The sequence below is a fragment of the Leopardus geoffroyi genome, chromosome B3 (genome assembly GCF_018350155.1).
Source record: "Leopardus geoffroyi isolate Oge1 chromosome B3, O.geoffroyi_Oge1_pat1.0, whole genome shotgun sequence".
Lineage (NCBI taxonomy): Eukaryota > Metazoa > Chordata > Mammalia > Carnivora > Felidae > Leopardus > Leopardus geoffroyi.
In genome coordinates, this window is record NC_059337.1 from 61,820,817 (window position 1) to 61,834,614 (window position 13,798).

Consider the following 13,798-nt stretch of genomic DNA (forward strand, 5'->3'; position numbering starts at 1 on the left):
ACAGGTGTCTGTTATTACACTCAAGACACCTAAAGATGGGCAAGAAAGATGGGGAAAAATTTTATGATGTCTTTAGAGGGTCTTGGAGAAAAACTTTACTTTCAATTTAAAGTGGTCTTTTGTAACAATCCAAATGTCTGCACAGGGGAATGGCTGAATCACCTCTAGTACAGCCACCCAAATGGACCACTATGCAGCTATAAAAAAGGAACAAGTCATCACACTAAATCCTGAGTCAGAAAATATTTTTTGGAGGGGCAGACAGTAGATACTTTAGGTTTGTGCTTCATGTGGTCACTATTTCAACTACTCAACTTTGCAGCTGTAGATAAAAACCAGCTATAGACGGAGTGCCTGGGTGGTTCAGTCAGTTGAGCGCCAACTTCAGCTCAGGTCGTGATCTCATGGTTTGAGTTACAGCCCTGCACTGGGCTCACTGTTGTCAGCCCAGAGCCTGCTTCAAGTCTTCTTTCTATCTCCTTCTCTCTCTGCCCCTCCCTCGTTTGCACGCTCTCTCTCAAAAATAAACGGACATTAAAAAAAAAAAAAAAAAAAAAAAAGCAGCTACAAACAATTATGAAACAAATGGGCACTGCTGCTTTCCAATAAAATTCTATTTATAAAAATAGGTAGTCTAGGGGTGCCTGGCTGGCTCAGTCAGAGGAGCATGAGACTCTTGTTCTCAGGGTCATTAGTTTGAGCCCCATGTTGGGTGCAGAGATTACTGAAATAAAACTTGAAAAAAGCAAAACAGGGCACCTGGGTGGCTCAGTCGGTTGCGTATCTGACTTCAGTTCAGGTCACGATCTCACATTTTGTAAGTTCGAGCCCCAAGTTGGGCTCTGGGCCTGCTGAGGATGCTCTGTCCTCTTCTCTCTCCCTCTCTCTGCCCCTCCCCCGCTTGTACTCACTCTCTCAAAAAATCAATAAAACATGAAAAAAAGAAAAGTGACCTGAAACAGAAGGAAAAGAACTTTCAAAAACAAAACAAAACAAAACAAAACAGGTAGTCTACCAAACACCGTGTGACATAAAAACTAAGGAATAACCTCTAAGATCTATAGTTGAGTGAAAACAGCAAGGTAGAGGAAAGTATGTATGGTGAGCTACCATTAACTTAAGATGGAAGGTGAATCTGTGTTCTTTTATTTAAAAAAAAAAAAAAAGGAAGAATGTAAAAAAAATTTTTTAAGTGGTTGCCTGTTACAGAAAGGAGGCCAAGGGTGAAACAGAAAGGTATAGATGTTAAACTTCTTTGAATATACCTTGTTTAGTAGCTTTGACGCTTTGATTTGGAACCTTGTATTTCTTTCCTTCTTTCAAAATTTTTTTAGAGAGATAGCATGCATGTGGGTGGGAAGTGGGACAGAGGGAGAGAGAGAGAATCTTAAGCAGGCTCCATACTTAGTGTGGAGTCCGAAGTGGGACTCAATCCCATGACCCTGGGATCATGACCTGAGGAGAAATCAAGAGTAGGACGCTCAACCAACTGAGCCACCCAGGCACCTCCCACTTTTTTTTTTTTTTTTAAAGTAAGCTCTATACCCAACATGGAGCATGAACTCACAACCCTGAGATCAAGAGCCACGCTCTACTGACTGAGCCAGATAGGTGCCCCTAGAACCTTGTATTTCATGTAATCATGGAACAAAATAATAATAAAAAGTTACCTCTACACATCACGAGCAAAATGAAATACAGTATTCAACTGATAGCACAATCACACAAATAGGAACTGTAACAGGTAACTTTAAAATGCATTCAAAAGACAGACATATAGATCAATGAAATAGCCCAGAAAGAAAACCTTGCATATGGTCAAGTGATTTACGACAAGGGTGTCAAAACCACTGAATGGGGTTGATACTTTTTGAAAAGTGGTGCTGGGAAAATTGGATATACCATGTGCAAAAAAAACAAAAAAACAAAAAACAAAACAGAAAGAAAAGAAAATGAAGTTAGATCCTTACTTTACACCATATGTGAATCAAAGGTAAATGTAAGAACTAAAACTATAAAACTCTCAGAAGAAAGCATAGGGGAAAGCTTCATGACCTTGGATTTGGCAATGATTTCTTAGATATGACACCAAAAGCACAAGCAACAAAAGAAAAAAAATTAAGATAAATTATACTTCATCAAAATTAAAAACTGTATCCACTTAAGGATACTATCAAGAGTGAAAAGAAACCAGGGTGCCTGAGTGGCTCAGTTGGTTAAGTGTCCGACTTCGGCTCAGGTCATGATCTCACGGTCCTTGAGTTCAAGCCCCGCATCGGGCTCTGTGCTGACAGCTCAGAGCCTGGAGCCTGCTTCGGATTCTGTGTCTCCTTCTCTCTCTGACCCTCCCCCATTCATGCTCTGTCTCTCTCTGTCTCAAAAATAAACATTAAAAAAAAAATTAAAAAAAAAAAGAGTGAAAAGAAATCTAAAGAATGGAAGAAAATATTTGCAAATCATACATCTGATAAGGGATTAATATTCAAAACATTTGAAAACTTAAAACAAAAAACTAAGAACTTGATTAAAAAATGGGCAAAAAGGGTGCCTGGGTGGCTCAGTGGGTTAAGCATCTAACTCTTGTTTTTGGCTCAGGTCATGATCTCACAGGTTGTGAGATGGAGCCCTGGGCATGGACCCTGCTTGGGATTCTCTTTGCCTCTCCCCCATGCCCATGCTCTAAACAAAATGAAACAAAAAATGGATAAAGGACTTGAACAGACACTTTATCAAAAAAAGATACCCTAATGGTCAATAAGTGCATGAAAAGATGCTCAAAAGCACTAATCATTATGAAAATGCAAATCAAAACCACATGAAACACCACTTTATTTTTTATTTTTATTAAAAAAATTAAAAAAAATTTGTTTTATTTATTTTTGAGAGACAGACTAAATGCGAGTGGGGAAGGGCCAGAGAGAGAGAGAGAGGGAGACACAGAATCCGAAGCAGGCTCCACGCCTGACACGGGGCTTGAACTCACAAGTTGTGAGATCATGACCTGAGCCAAAGTCAGATGCTCAACCAATTGAGCCACACAGGCACCCCCAAGAAATTTTTTTAATGTTTATTTATTTTTGAGAGGAAGAGAGAGAGAGAGCGAGCTGGCGAGGGGCAGTGAGAGAGGGAGACACAGAATTCAAAGCAGGCTCCAGGCTATGAGCTGTCAGCACAGAGCCCGATGTGGAGCTCGAACTCACAAACATCGACATTATGACCGGAGCTGAAATCAGACGCTTAGCTGACTGAGCCACCCAGGTGCCCCTGAAGTACCACTTTATACCCACTAAGATGGCTATATTCAGAAAGACAATCAAGTCCTGGTAAAGATGTGGAAAAAGTAGAACCTTTATACATTGCTGGTGGGAATGCAAAATGGTGAAGCCTCTTTGGAAAAGAGTCTGGCAGTTTCTCAAACACAGAGCTACCATATGCTTCAACAATTCTACTCGTAAGTAAATACCCAAGAGAAATGAAAACATATGTCTACCCAGTGACTTATACTCAAGTGCTTACAGAAGCATTATCCTTAATAGTCAAAAAGTGGAAAGAACCCAAATGTTCATCAACAGGTGAATGGATAAACAAAATGCATATATTCATTAATGAATCAATGTATATTACAACATGAATAAATCTGGAAAAAATTATGCCAAGTGAAAAAAGCCAGACACAAAAGACTGTATGTCACAGGATTCTAATTACATGAAATGTCCACAATAGGCAACCCTACAGAGACAGAAAGCCAATTAGAGGTTGACTAAGACTGGGGAGTGATAGGTCTGGGGGGTGGTGATGGCTACAGGATACGAGGTCTCTTTTTGGGGTAATGAAACATTGTAAAGTTTATGGAATTTTATTGCACAGCTCTGTGAACATACTAAAAGCCACTGCCTGGTACACTTTAAATGAGTAAACAGTATACCACCTTTGTTATATCTCAATAACACAGTTATAAACAAAACAAAACAAAACAAAACAAACTTCTGCTTTCTGATTCTGAAATGGACTTATCAGTATGAAGCTCACAAGGATAAAATTTATCTTTTAAAAAAGATCCAACCTCTGTGTACTGAAAAGGCTTAGAAATCACCACCAATCCAGTAGCATGAGCACTCATGAGGAGCATGAGTGGGGGAGAGGAGGGAGAGGAGGAGGGAGAGGGAGGGAGAGAGAGACAGAGAGACAGACAGAGAGAATCTTATGCTGAGCATGGAGCCCGACGTGGGGCTTGATTCCACAACCCTGGGATCATGATCTTAGCTGAAATCAAGAGTCGGACGCTCAGCCTACTGAGTCACCCAGATGCCCCTAAGATGGGACAATTTGAGAATACATAATAATTGCAATGGATTAAAATACACAAAAGTACGTTTAAATCCATTAGTTCACAAGGATATTCAAAATAAGCAAACAAACCTCGTTGGTCACCTCTGGAAGTTGCTGAGGTACTATCTCAATCTGTTGAAAACTAGTAAATAAAGGGGGAGAAAAATCAACCATTTATTCTGCCTTTCCTATACAAAATGTTCCTGATGATAACTAAAGAGCTGATGAGAAGTTTACAGAGGTAAGTGAAGAAAGAAGACAATAAATGAAGAAAGAATAACAGATTAGAATATCATTATTTTGTAACTCATAATGTATTAAAACAGCTAGGTAATGATTATCAGTGGCTGTGGGGAAAGAATGTACGACTATTTCCAATTCTTCACCCTTCTCTGTACCCATGCCCTTTGCCATATGTCTTGATAGTCCTCCCAGCCATTAATAATGGGCCTGGTCATGTGACATGCTTTGGCCAATAAAACATGCACACACCTGACACTGTGCCTGCCAATTCCAAGTCTAAGGTCTTAAGAAGCATCTCATGTTTCTGCCTGCCCCTATTACACTTCTGCCATCACCATGAGAAGAATGTGCCCTAGGTATCATCATCATGAGAAAAATGTGCCCGAGGTCAGAGGAAAAACAGATAGGTATAACAGACCTGGTCCCAACCTGCAGCCTGGAGACAATCCAGGCTAACTTGTACATCAGGTAACCCTCTGCTGAACTGCAGATGCATGAGCAGGAGCCAATGAGTACTTACGAGTTTGGAATAGTCTTTCATTTCACATTATTGTGGTAAAAGCTAAGTGATAGAGCTGGTAATATCATAAAATGAGAGACAATCAGATATTATGTGTCTCCTGATGGAAGAATGTAGCACCACCTAAAACTTAGCCTTTCCCCAAAAAACAAAAACAGAAACAGAGCAAGTCTGAATTTGTCCAGTTTTCTAACTAGAAATTACAGGAAATTCAAGAGATTAGAGCAATGCATTTAATACCACCGATGGGATGCACCCAGCATCTGAGAAACTATAGAACAAATGACCTAGTTTCTTCAAAATAGGCTGCAAGGGGGAAAAAAAGAGATGTATTGGAAAATCTATACAGATTAAGTGACTTCAGGGACATATTCACAAATCACAATGTGTGGATTTTGTTTAAGATCCTGATTCAAACAACCAAATTCGTATTAATGATACAACTGAGAAATTTGAACACTGACTAGATAATTGAGAATACTGAGAGTCACTGTTACTATTTTTTACATGTGATAAGGATATTGTAGTATGCTTAAAACAAGAGTCTTTATCTTTTAAAGCCACATATGGAAATATTTATGGGTGAAATACAATGATGCTGTGATTTACTTCAAAATAACCCAATAAAAGAGGGGAGTATAGATTTAACAAGATTGGTGATGAGTTGATTGTTGAAGCTGGATGATGGGTTCATGGAGGTTCATTAAACTATTCTCTGTATGTGTTCAGCATTTTCCATAATAAAAAGCTAAAATGGGGGGTGCCTGGGTGGCTCAGTCGGTTAAGTGTCCGACTCCCGCTCAGGTCCTGACTTCATGGTTTGTGAATTCGAGCCCAGCATTGAGCTCTCTGTTGTCAGTGGGATTCTGCTTGGGATCTTCTGTCCTCCTCTCTCTATCCCTCCCCACCTGGTTCTCTCTTTCTTTCTCTCTCTCTCAAATTAAAAAAAAAAAAAGCTAAAAAGGGGGGGGGGGGTGTCCTAAAAGGGGGAGACATAAAAATGGGCACCAAAAAGTCAAATCATACAATGAGAGACACAAAGTAGCCATTACAACATTTTCCCCACTGACCTGTTCTGTTCTTTCGTTTTTCTCGCTCTGCTTTTAGCTCTTCCATGGCTTGAGATTTCTTATCTAGTTTCTCATCCCGTTTGGAACGCCGTTCCTTGTTGTGGGATGTTACCTGGGAAGGGAAAAATATGTAGGATGGCTCTTTTTATTAATAGCTAATGACAACATTCTCTAAACCTAACGATTAATCATTCCATTTTCCAATGTGAATCTATACTGGCTCTAGAAAATGAAGCTTGTTTAAGGGGAGAGAGCATCCCCTAGTGGAAAAAGAGAATAGAGCAGTAAAATCAGCCCCCGTCTTACCTGCCCGACAATCAGAAAACCTAAGAATTATAGGAATAAACACTTTCTGGAAGGACGCCCTAGATCACAGCTAATATTTTTTTTGACACTGTCAACAAAGCTTTTTGTGATGAATGTAGAGACGACTAATTTTCACAGCTACATTTATTACCAAGTCCAGGATGACATACACCTGAGTGAACATCATAACCAATCTGGCTACCTGGGACAGGACGTTTATCAACTTTCCCTTAAGGGATGCCCACCCAGCAGTGAGTTCCTTTTTTAAACGCAGACTTGAGTAAACAATTCCTGAGGAACTGAACAGCACAGCTAATGGTGAAATGGTATGTCCAGAGATTAATGAACCTATAAGATGAAGACAAATCTTGCACTAATTGAACTAGGCTGATTTATATAAAACCATTAAAAAAAATAAAACCACCTTTTACATACACACACACTCAAAGCAGAGGTTTATTTTTTGGGTAAGCAAGAACCACTGAATTTCCTACCTGAGATTCTTGAATCTGTGTCAGCTTTTTCTTTTCCTGCTCCTCTTCTTGTTTTTTCTTTTTTTCTTTCTTTTCTTTCTTTTTGGCTGTTTTTAGTTTTTTCCTGATTTCAAATCTGGTTAAAAGGTATTTGGTTTTTAGATGGCAATGAAATATTCACAAAAACCGATTGCTATTAGATACGAGAAAGGAACTACCTAGGGGGAAGGAGTTAAACTTTTGGTTTCCTGCAAGAAAACTCCAATGTTCCTCATAAGTACATTAAAAATATTGAACCTAAGTACACCAAACATAGTTGAAAGCATTAAGTTGGAATAGACTTAAAATCAAAGAAAATATTTAGGATACTGTTGTATCCTGTTGGTAACACATAGCTCTTCTTCAACCTTCACATAACAGTTGATTTCTGGATAAGTGTAATGATGTCCTATTGGAAACAGAATGAAACCACAGAGAGCCACTATCAAATTTTAAAGGTGTTCAGGAAAAGGCTGTATCTTAAAAACACCATTCTTGGGATGCCTGGCTGGCCCAGTCAGTAGAGCGTGAGACTCTTGATCTCCGGGTTGTAAGTTCAAGCCCTATGTTGAGTATGCAGATTACTTAAAAATAAAATCTTTAAACAAAAACAAAAGCAAGGGGTGCTTAGGTGGCTCATTTGGTTGAGTGTCTGCCCCCTTATTTTGGCTCAGGTCTGGTTGTCACAGTTCGTGAGTTCGAGGCCCCACATTGCGTTCTGTGCTGACAGTGCAGAACACTGCTTGGGATTATCTGTCTGTCTCTCTCAAAAATAAATAAACCTTAAAAAAGGGGGGCGCAAAAAACCCCACCACTCTCCATCTTTCATTAGGAAAAATGCCACAACGCCACCTCCACACCAGCAAACATAGTGAATAAACATACTATTGTCTTTAACAAATGGTAATCTAGGCTCCTTTCCTATAACAAAAATCAGGCTTTTATAAAACAAAACTATTTTTTTGTACGTAAATGTAAGGAACATCATGGAAGGAATAAAGGAATATAAGAAACACTAAACTCTTTCCATAACCCTTTAAAATAACCCCGTCAATTTTTTAACTTAATTTTTAACACAGTACACAAATTTCTTTTGTTATGTTCATAATTAAGGCTGTTAATGTACTTTTATAAGGAAATATAAAAGAGAACTGTTAATGAATTCACTGCTTAAGATTCTCTTTCTCTCTCCCTCTGCCCCTCCTCCACTCATACACTCTCAGGTGTGTGTACACATGCTCTCTCTCAAAAAAATAAATAAAAAATAAAAATTAAAACAAAAAAAAAAGATGGTGGCTGCTGGCTCAATTGGTAGAGCACGTGACTCCTGACCTCAGGGTTGTGAGGTCAAGCCCCATGTTGGGTATAGAGCTTACTTGAAGAGGAAGAAGAGGAGGAGGAAGAGGAGGAGGAGAAAGAGGAGGAGGAGGAGGAGGAGGAGGAGGAGGAGGAGGAGGAGGAGGAGAAGGAGGAGGAGGAGGAGGAGGAGGAGAAGGAGGAGGAGGAGGAGGAGGAGGAGGAGGAGGAGGAGGAGGGGAAGGAAGAGGAGGAGGAGAAGGAGGAGGAGGAGAAGGAGCAGGAGAAAGATTTCAAATCAGTAACTTAACCTGTACCTTAACAGAGTGGAAAAAGAAGAGCAAACTAAATGTAAACCAGGCAGAAAAAAAGAATTAATAAAGATTATGGCAGGAATTAATGAAACATGGAATTGGAGTACAATAGAGATAATCAAGGAAACCAGAAGTTGGCTATTTGAAAAGATCAACAAAACTGATAAACCTTTATCTAAATTGGCCCAGATAAAATGACAGAAGATTCAAATTACTAAAATCAGGTACGAAACAGGGGACAACACCATCAACCATACAGAAATAAAAAAGATGCCATAAGGGAACACTATGAACAACTATATGGCAACAGTAGGTAATTTGGATGGAATGGGAAAAATCTCTAGAAAGCCAAAAACCATCAAAACTGATTCAAGAAAAAGACAGAAAAATCTAGACTGATCTGTAATAAGAGATTGAAATAGTGATTTTAAAACTTCCCACAAAGAAAAGCTTATGCCCAGATGGTTTCCCTGAAGAATCCTCCTAAACATTTAAAAAAGAATTAACACCAATTCTTCACAAACTCTTTCAAAAAAAAAAAGAAGAGGAAACACTTCTCAAATCATTCTGTGAGGCCAGTATTACCCTGACACCAAAACGAGACAATGACATTAAAAGAAAAGTATAGCTTAATATCTCTTATGAATACTGACATAAAACTCAACAGCAGAAAATGAAACCCAGCAACTTATAAAAAGGATGATATACCATGACCAAGTGGGATTTATCCCAGATATGCAAGGTTGGTTCAACATAAGAAAATCAATCATTGTAATATATCGATTATTAATAAAGCACAAAAATCTCACAACTATCTCAACAGACCCAGAAAAAATTTTTGACAAAATCCAACAACCTGTCTTGATAAAAACTCTCAACAAACTAGGAATAGAAGGGAACTTCTTCAAATGGACAAAAGCCATCTATGAGAAACCCACAGGCAATATAACACTTAATGATGAAACACTGAACGCTTTCCACCATAGATCAGGAATAAGACAAGGATGCTCTCACTCTTCCTCCTCAACATGATACAGGAGGACAAGAAAAATAAAAGGAATTCATATTAGAAAGGAAGAAATAAAATTTATTTTTAAAAATTAATTTTAGGGGCGCCTGGGTGGCGCAGTCGGTTAAGCGTCCGACTTCAGCCAGGTCACGATCTCGCGGTCTGTGAGTTCGAGCCCCGCGTCCAGCTCTGGGCTGATGGCTCGGAGCCTGGAGCCTATTTCTGATTCTGTGTCTCCCTCTCTCTCTGCCCCTCCCCCGTTCATGCTCTGTCTCTCTCTGTCCCAAAAATAAATAAACGTTGAAAAAAAAAAATTTTTTAAAAATTAATTTTAATGTCTTAATATTTATTTTTGAGAGAGAGAGAGAGATAGAGAGGGAGAGAGAGGGAGAAAGTGTGAGCAGGGGAGGGGCAGAGAGACAGAGAGACAGAGAATCCAAAGCAGGTTCCAGGCTCGCAGCTGTCAGCACAGAGCATGACTCAGGGCTGAAACCCACAAACTGTGAGATCATGACCTAAGCTGAAATTGGACGGTTAACCAACTGAGCCACCCAGAAGCCCCCAAATTTATCTTTTTTTGCAGATTACATGATCTTATGTATAGAAAACCTAAAGGAATCTACTAAAAACTAATAAATGATCTCAGCAAGTTTGGAAGGGAAAGATCAATATACAATAATTAACTGCATTTCTATATATTACAAGGAGCAATCTGAAAATGAAACAAAGAAAACAATTCAATTTATGATAGCATCCAAAAGAATACAACATTTAGGAATAAACTTAACAAGTGCTAGCCTTCTACACCAAAAACTGTAAAACAGTGTTTAAAGAAATTAAAGAATACCTAAATAAGTAGAAAGATACCAGGTTCATGGAAAGAGTTAATATTGTTAGGATGGCAACATTTCCAAATTTGATATATATACAGATTCAACACAATTTCCCAACTGTAAAAATCCCAACTGCTTTTTTCACTTTTGCAGAAATGGACAAGCTGATATTACATATTTCATATGGAAATGCAAAGGGCCCCACATAGCCAAAACAATTTTGAAAAAGAAAAGCAAAGTTGGAGGACTCACACTTCCCAAGTTAAAAATGGACCACACGGCTATGGCTACAGTAAACAAAACCATATAAGACAGACATACAGATAAAAAGAATAGAACTGAGAGGTAACAAATAAACCTATATATGTAAGGACTGATTTTTGAAAAGTGTGTCAAGACTGTGGAAAGGAAGCGTCTCTTCAAGTGGTATTGAGACTAACTGGATGCCTAGATGCCAAAGAATAAAACTGGATGCCTACCTCACAACACATAAAAAAATGATCTAAAAACGGATCAATGATCTAAAACTCTAAGACTCTTGGGGCGCCTGGGTGGCTCAGTCCATTGAGCGTCCGAGTTTGGCTTGGGTCATTGTCTCACAGTTTATGAGTTCAAGCCCCACACTCGGGCTCCCTGCTGTTAGCACAGAGCCTTTTATGCTACCTACACACCCTTAAACAAAAAAATTTTTAAAAGAGGCAGCCCTACAATAGGTGAAGAACCTAACAAGGATCTCATTACTGAACATAGGATCTCACTACTGGTGCTGTTGGTTATAAAATGGGATGCTAATGGTGTTTACATATAAAGATTGTTATTAAGATTAAATGAGATCCACATAAAGACTTATTAAGTGAAAAGGAGAAAGTTACTGAGTTACACCACTGCACTGTCATATAGCTAAACAAATGAACTACAAAAAAAAATCTCAATTTTCTGTGTATGGCTCTGAGCTTCCATCTTATTTATCATTTCTGTAAACATTTCCTCTAGTCACTAAAAAAAGGCACTGACTCAGTCAACTGCCTCATTCATATAAGGTGAAAAATATAAAAACCAAGCTGGAGATAAGCCACCCCTTACTCTCGAGTTACTTTGTGATTTTAATATAGGGCTTTGATGGCCTTAGAGAAGACCCTCTGCTCTCTACAGTAAAGAAATACAAACTTTAAGTCATCCCTAACCATCTGGGCAATTCCAGCAGTTTTCTGTCCTGTTTGTTCCCAAACAGGTAACCTCAGAAGCATTTATACTCAAAACAAATGTCTATTACTTGCAGCTGACTGAAAGCCAAACATTCTTGCTTAGGATAACTTACTATACTTAATACGGTCTCCAGAAGGGAACCCAGGCTCCCAGATGAAATGGAACTAACTGCTATCAGAACAAATTCTGTTTTTCTTTCATGACATTAAGTAGGCAGAAAAGGTTCCTACTTCTGAGGACAATTTTATCTCTAGAGACAAAAAGCGCGTTTATTTATTTATTTAAAAAAATTTTTTTAAGTAATCTTTACACCCAACATGGGGCTTGAACTCACAACCCCGAGATCAAGAGTCACATGCTCCACTGACTGAGACAGCCAGGCGCCCCAAAGCATGTTTATTTTTACCGTGAGATTCTGTTATGAGATAAGGAAGAACTTTTACCATTTAAATAAGGCAAAAGTAATTCAGAAAACAACGAAGCAGCTTTTAATGTTTGAGACTATCAAAAAGCAATTTAATGTTTGAGACTTTAAAAAAAAATACATAGGGGCGCCTGGGTGGCGCAGTCGGTTAAGCGTCCGACTTCAGCCAGGTCACGATCTCGCGGTCCGTGAGTTCGAGCCCCGCATCAGGCTCTGGGCTGATGGCTCAGAGCCTGGAGCCTGTTTCCGATTCTGTGTCTCCCTCTCTCTCTGTCCCTCCCCCGTTCATGCTCTGTCTCTCTCTGTCCCAAAAATAAATAAAACGTTGAAAAAAAAAAATACATAAACCATGCTGAAAAGATGGTCAGATATGTAACTCAGAAATCATAAGAAGTTCTAAGTCTTGAATCCTGGGATGATGGGCTGCAAATGTGAATTTTGGAGAATTATTTTATCATTAAGAAGTCACAACCTTACCTTTTTTTCAACACCTCCCTCTTCTCTATGCGGTTGAACAGTTCTTGCTCTCGCTCCTTCTCTGTCATCTGCTCCAGACGGGCCCTGTCTTCCTCATCACCCATGAGGTCTTCTCCATAGCCATCATGGAACTCTTCATCTTCTGAAGAAGAGTCTGAATCTGAACTGGAGGAGGAGCTGTTGCTATCAGAGTCTGACACTTCACCTACAAGGCCGAAATGCAAGATTAAGTTATGCTACAGAAGACTAGGGCCACACAGAGGACCTCCCCACTCCCCGCAACCCAGTGTTGATAATCACTATCACCCTGCTTTCTTTTTTTTTTTAATAAATTTTTTTTAACGTTTATTTTTTATTTTTGAGACACAGAGAGACAGAGCATGAACAGGGGAGGGTCAGAGAGAGAGGGAGACACAGAATCCGAAACAGGCTCCAGGCTCTGAGCTGTCAGCACAGAGCCGGACGCGGGGCTCGAACTCACGGACCGCGAGATCATGACCCGCGCTGAAGTCGGACGTTTAACCAACTGAGCCACCCAGGCGCCCCATCACCCCACCCCCTTTCAATAAAGTGAGCTCTACACTCAATGTGGAGCTTGAACTCATGACCCCAAGATCAAGACTCACATGCTCTACCAACTGAGCCAGACTGGTGCCTCATATGCCATTGAATTTTTGAAGAGTATAAGCCTGAACTATCTAAGAAAATTCTGTGAGGTGATAACGAAAATACTGTCTATCTGAACAGAAGCCACGTGTGGCTACTGAGCAATTGAAATGTGGCTAGTACAACTAACTGAAAAACTCAATTTTAAATTTTATTTAATTTTTAACTAATTCAAATTTAAATGGATTCTGTTGTCAAATGTTCTCCAACTTGGGCTGGCTGGTTTCAACAACAAACTATTCAGGTTACAAATTTTTGGCAATAATCCATAAGTGATTTTTAAAGTATCTTTTTAAAATATTTCATCAGGAAGCACCTGACATATGTTTGTTCTATTAGTAGTGGTAGTTATTTGGATTACTTGGTTAGGTAGTATCCCCCAGATTTTTTCCTTTGTAAAGGCACCCTTTTCTCCTTTGAAGTTAAGAAGGTACTTTGAGACTGTGTAAACAGCTTGTTCTCCAACAAACTTTCATCCAGTGGTTTTAATACTCACAATTCTTAAGTAAAGCAATTGTTACCATGATGGTTGAAACACAGTGATCTTCTATCATTTCTTCTACATCTATTAGTTGGCATTAAAAAAATTCAGT

The 13,798-nt window shown here is 39.1% G+C and overlaps 1 protein-coding gene across 1 annotated transcript in view; it reads right to left on the bottom strand.

Annotated features, from left to right (window-relative positions):
- The window catches only part of RTF1 (RTF1 homolog, Paf1/RNA polymerase II complex component), a 51,366-nt gene that overhangs the window by 10,136 nt on the left and 27,432 nt on the right, over positions 1-13,798 (bottom strand). Inside the window, exons 4-6 of the mRNA XM_045449975.1 lie at positions 12,540-12,744; positions 6,963-7,077; positions 6,163-6,274 (exon numbers count right to left, since the gene is read on the bottom strand). Of these exons, the coding sequence (XP_045305931.1) occupies positions 6,163-6,274; positions 6,963-7,077; positions 12,540-12,744 (432 nt within the window). The remainder of the gene's footprint in view (positions 1-6,162; positions 6,275-6,962; positions 7,078-12,539; positions 12,745-13,798) is intronic.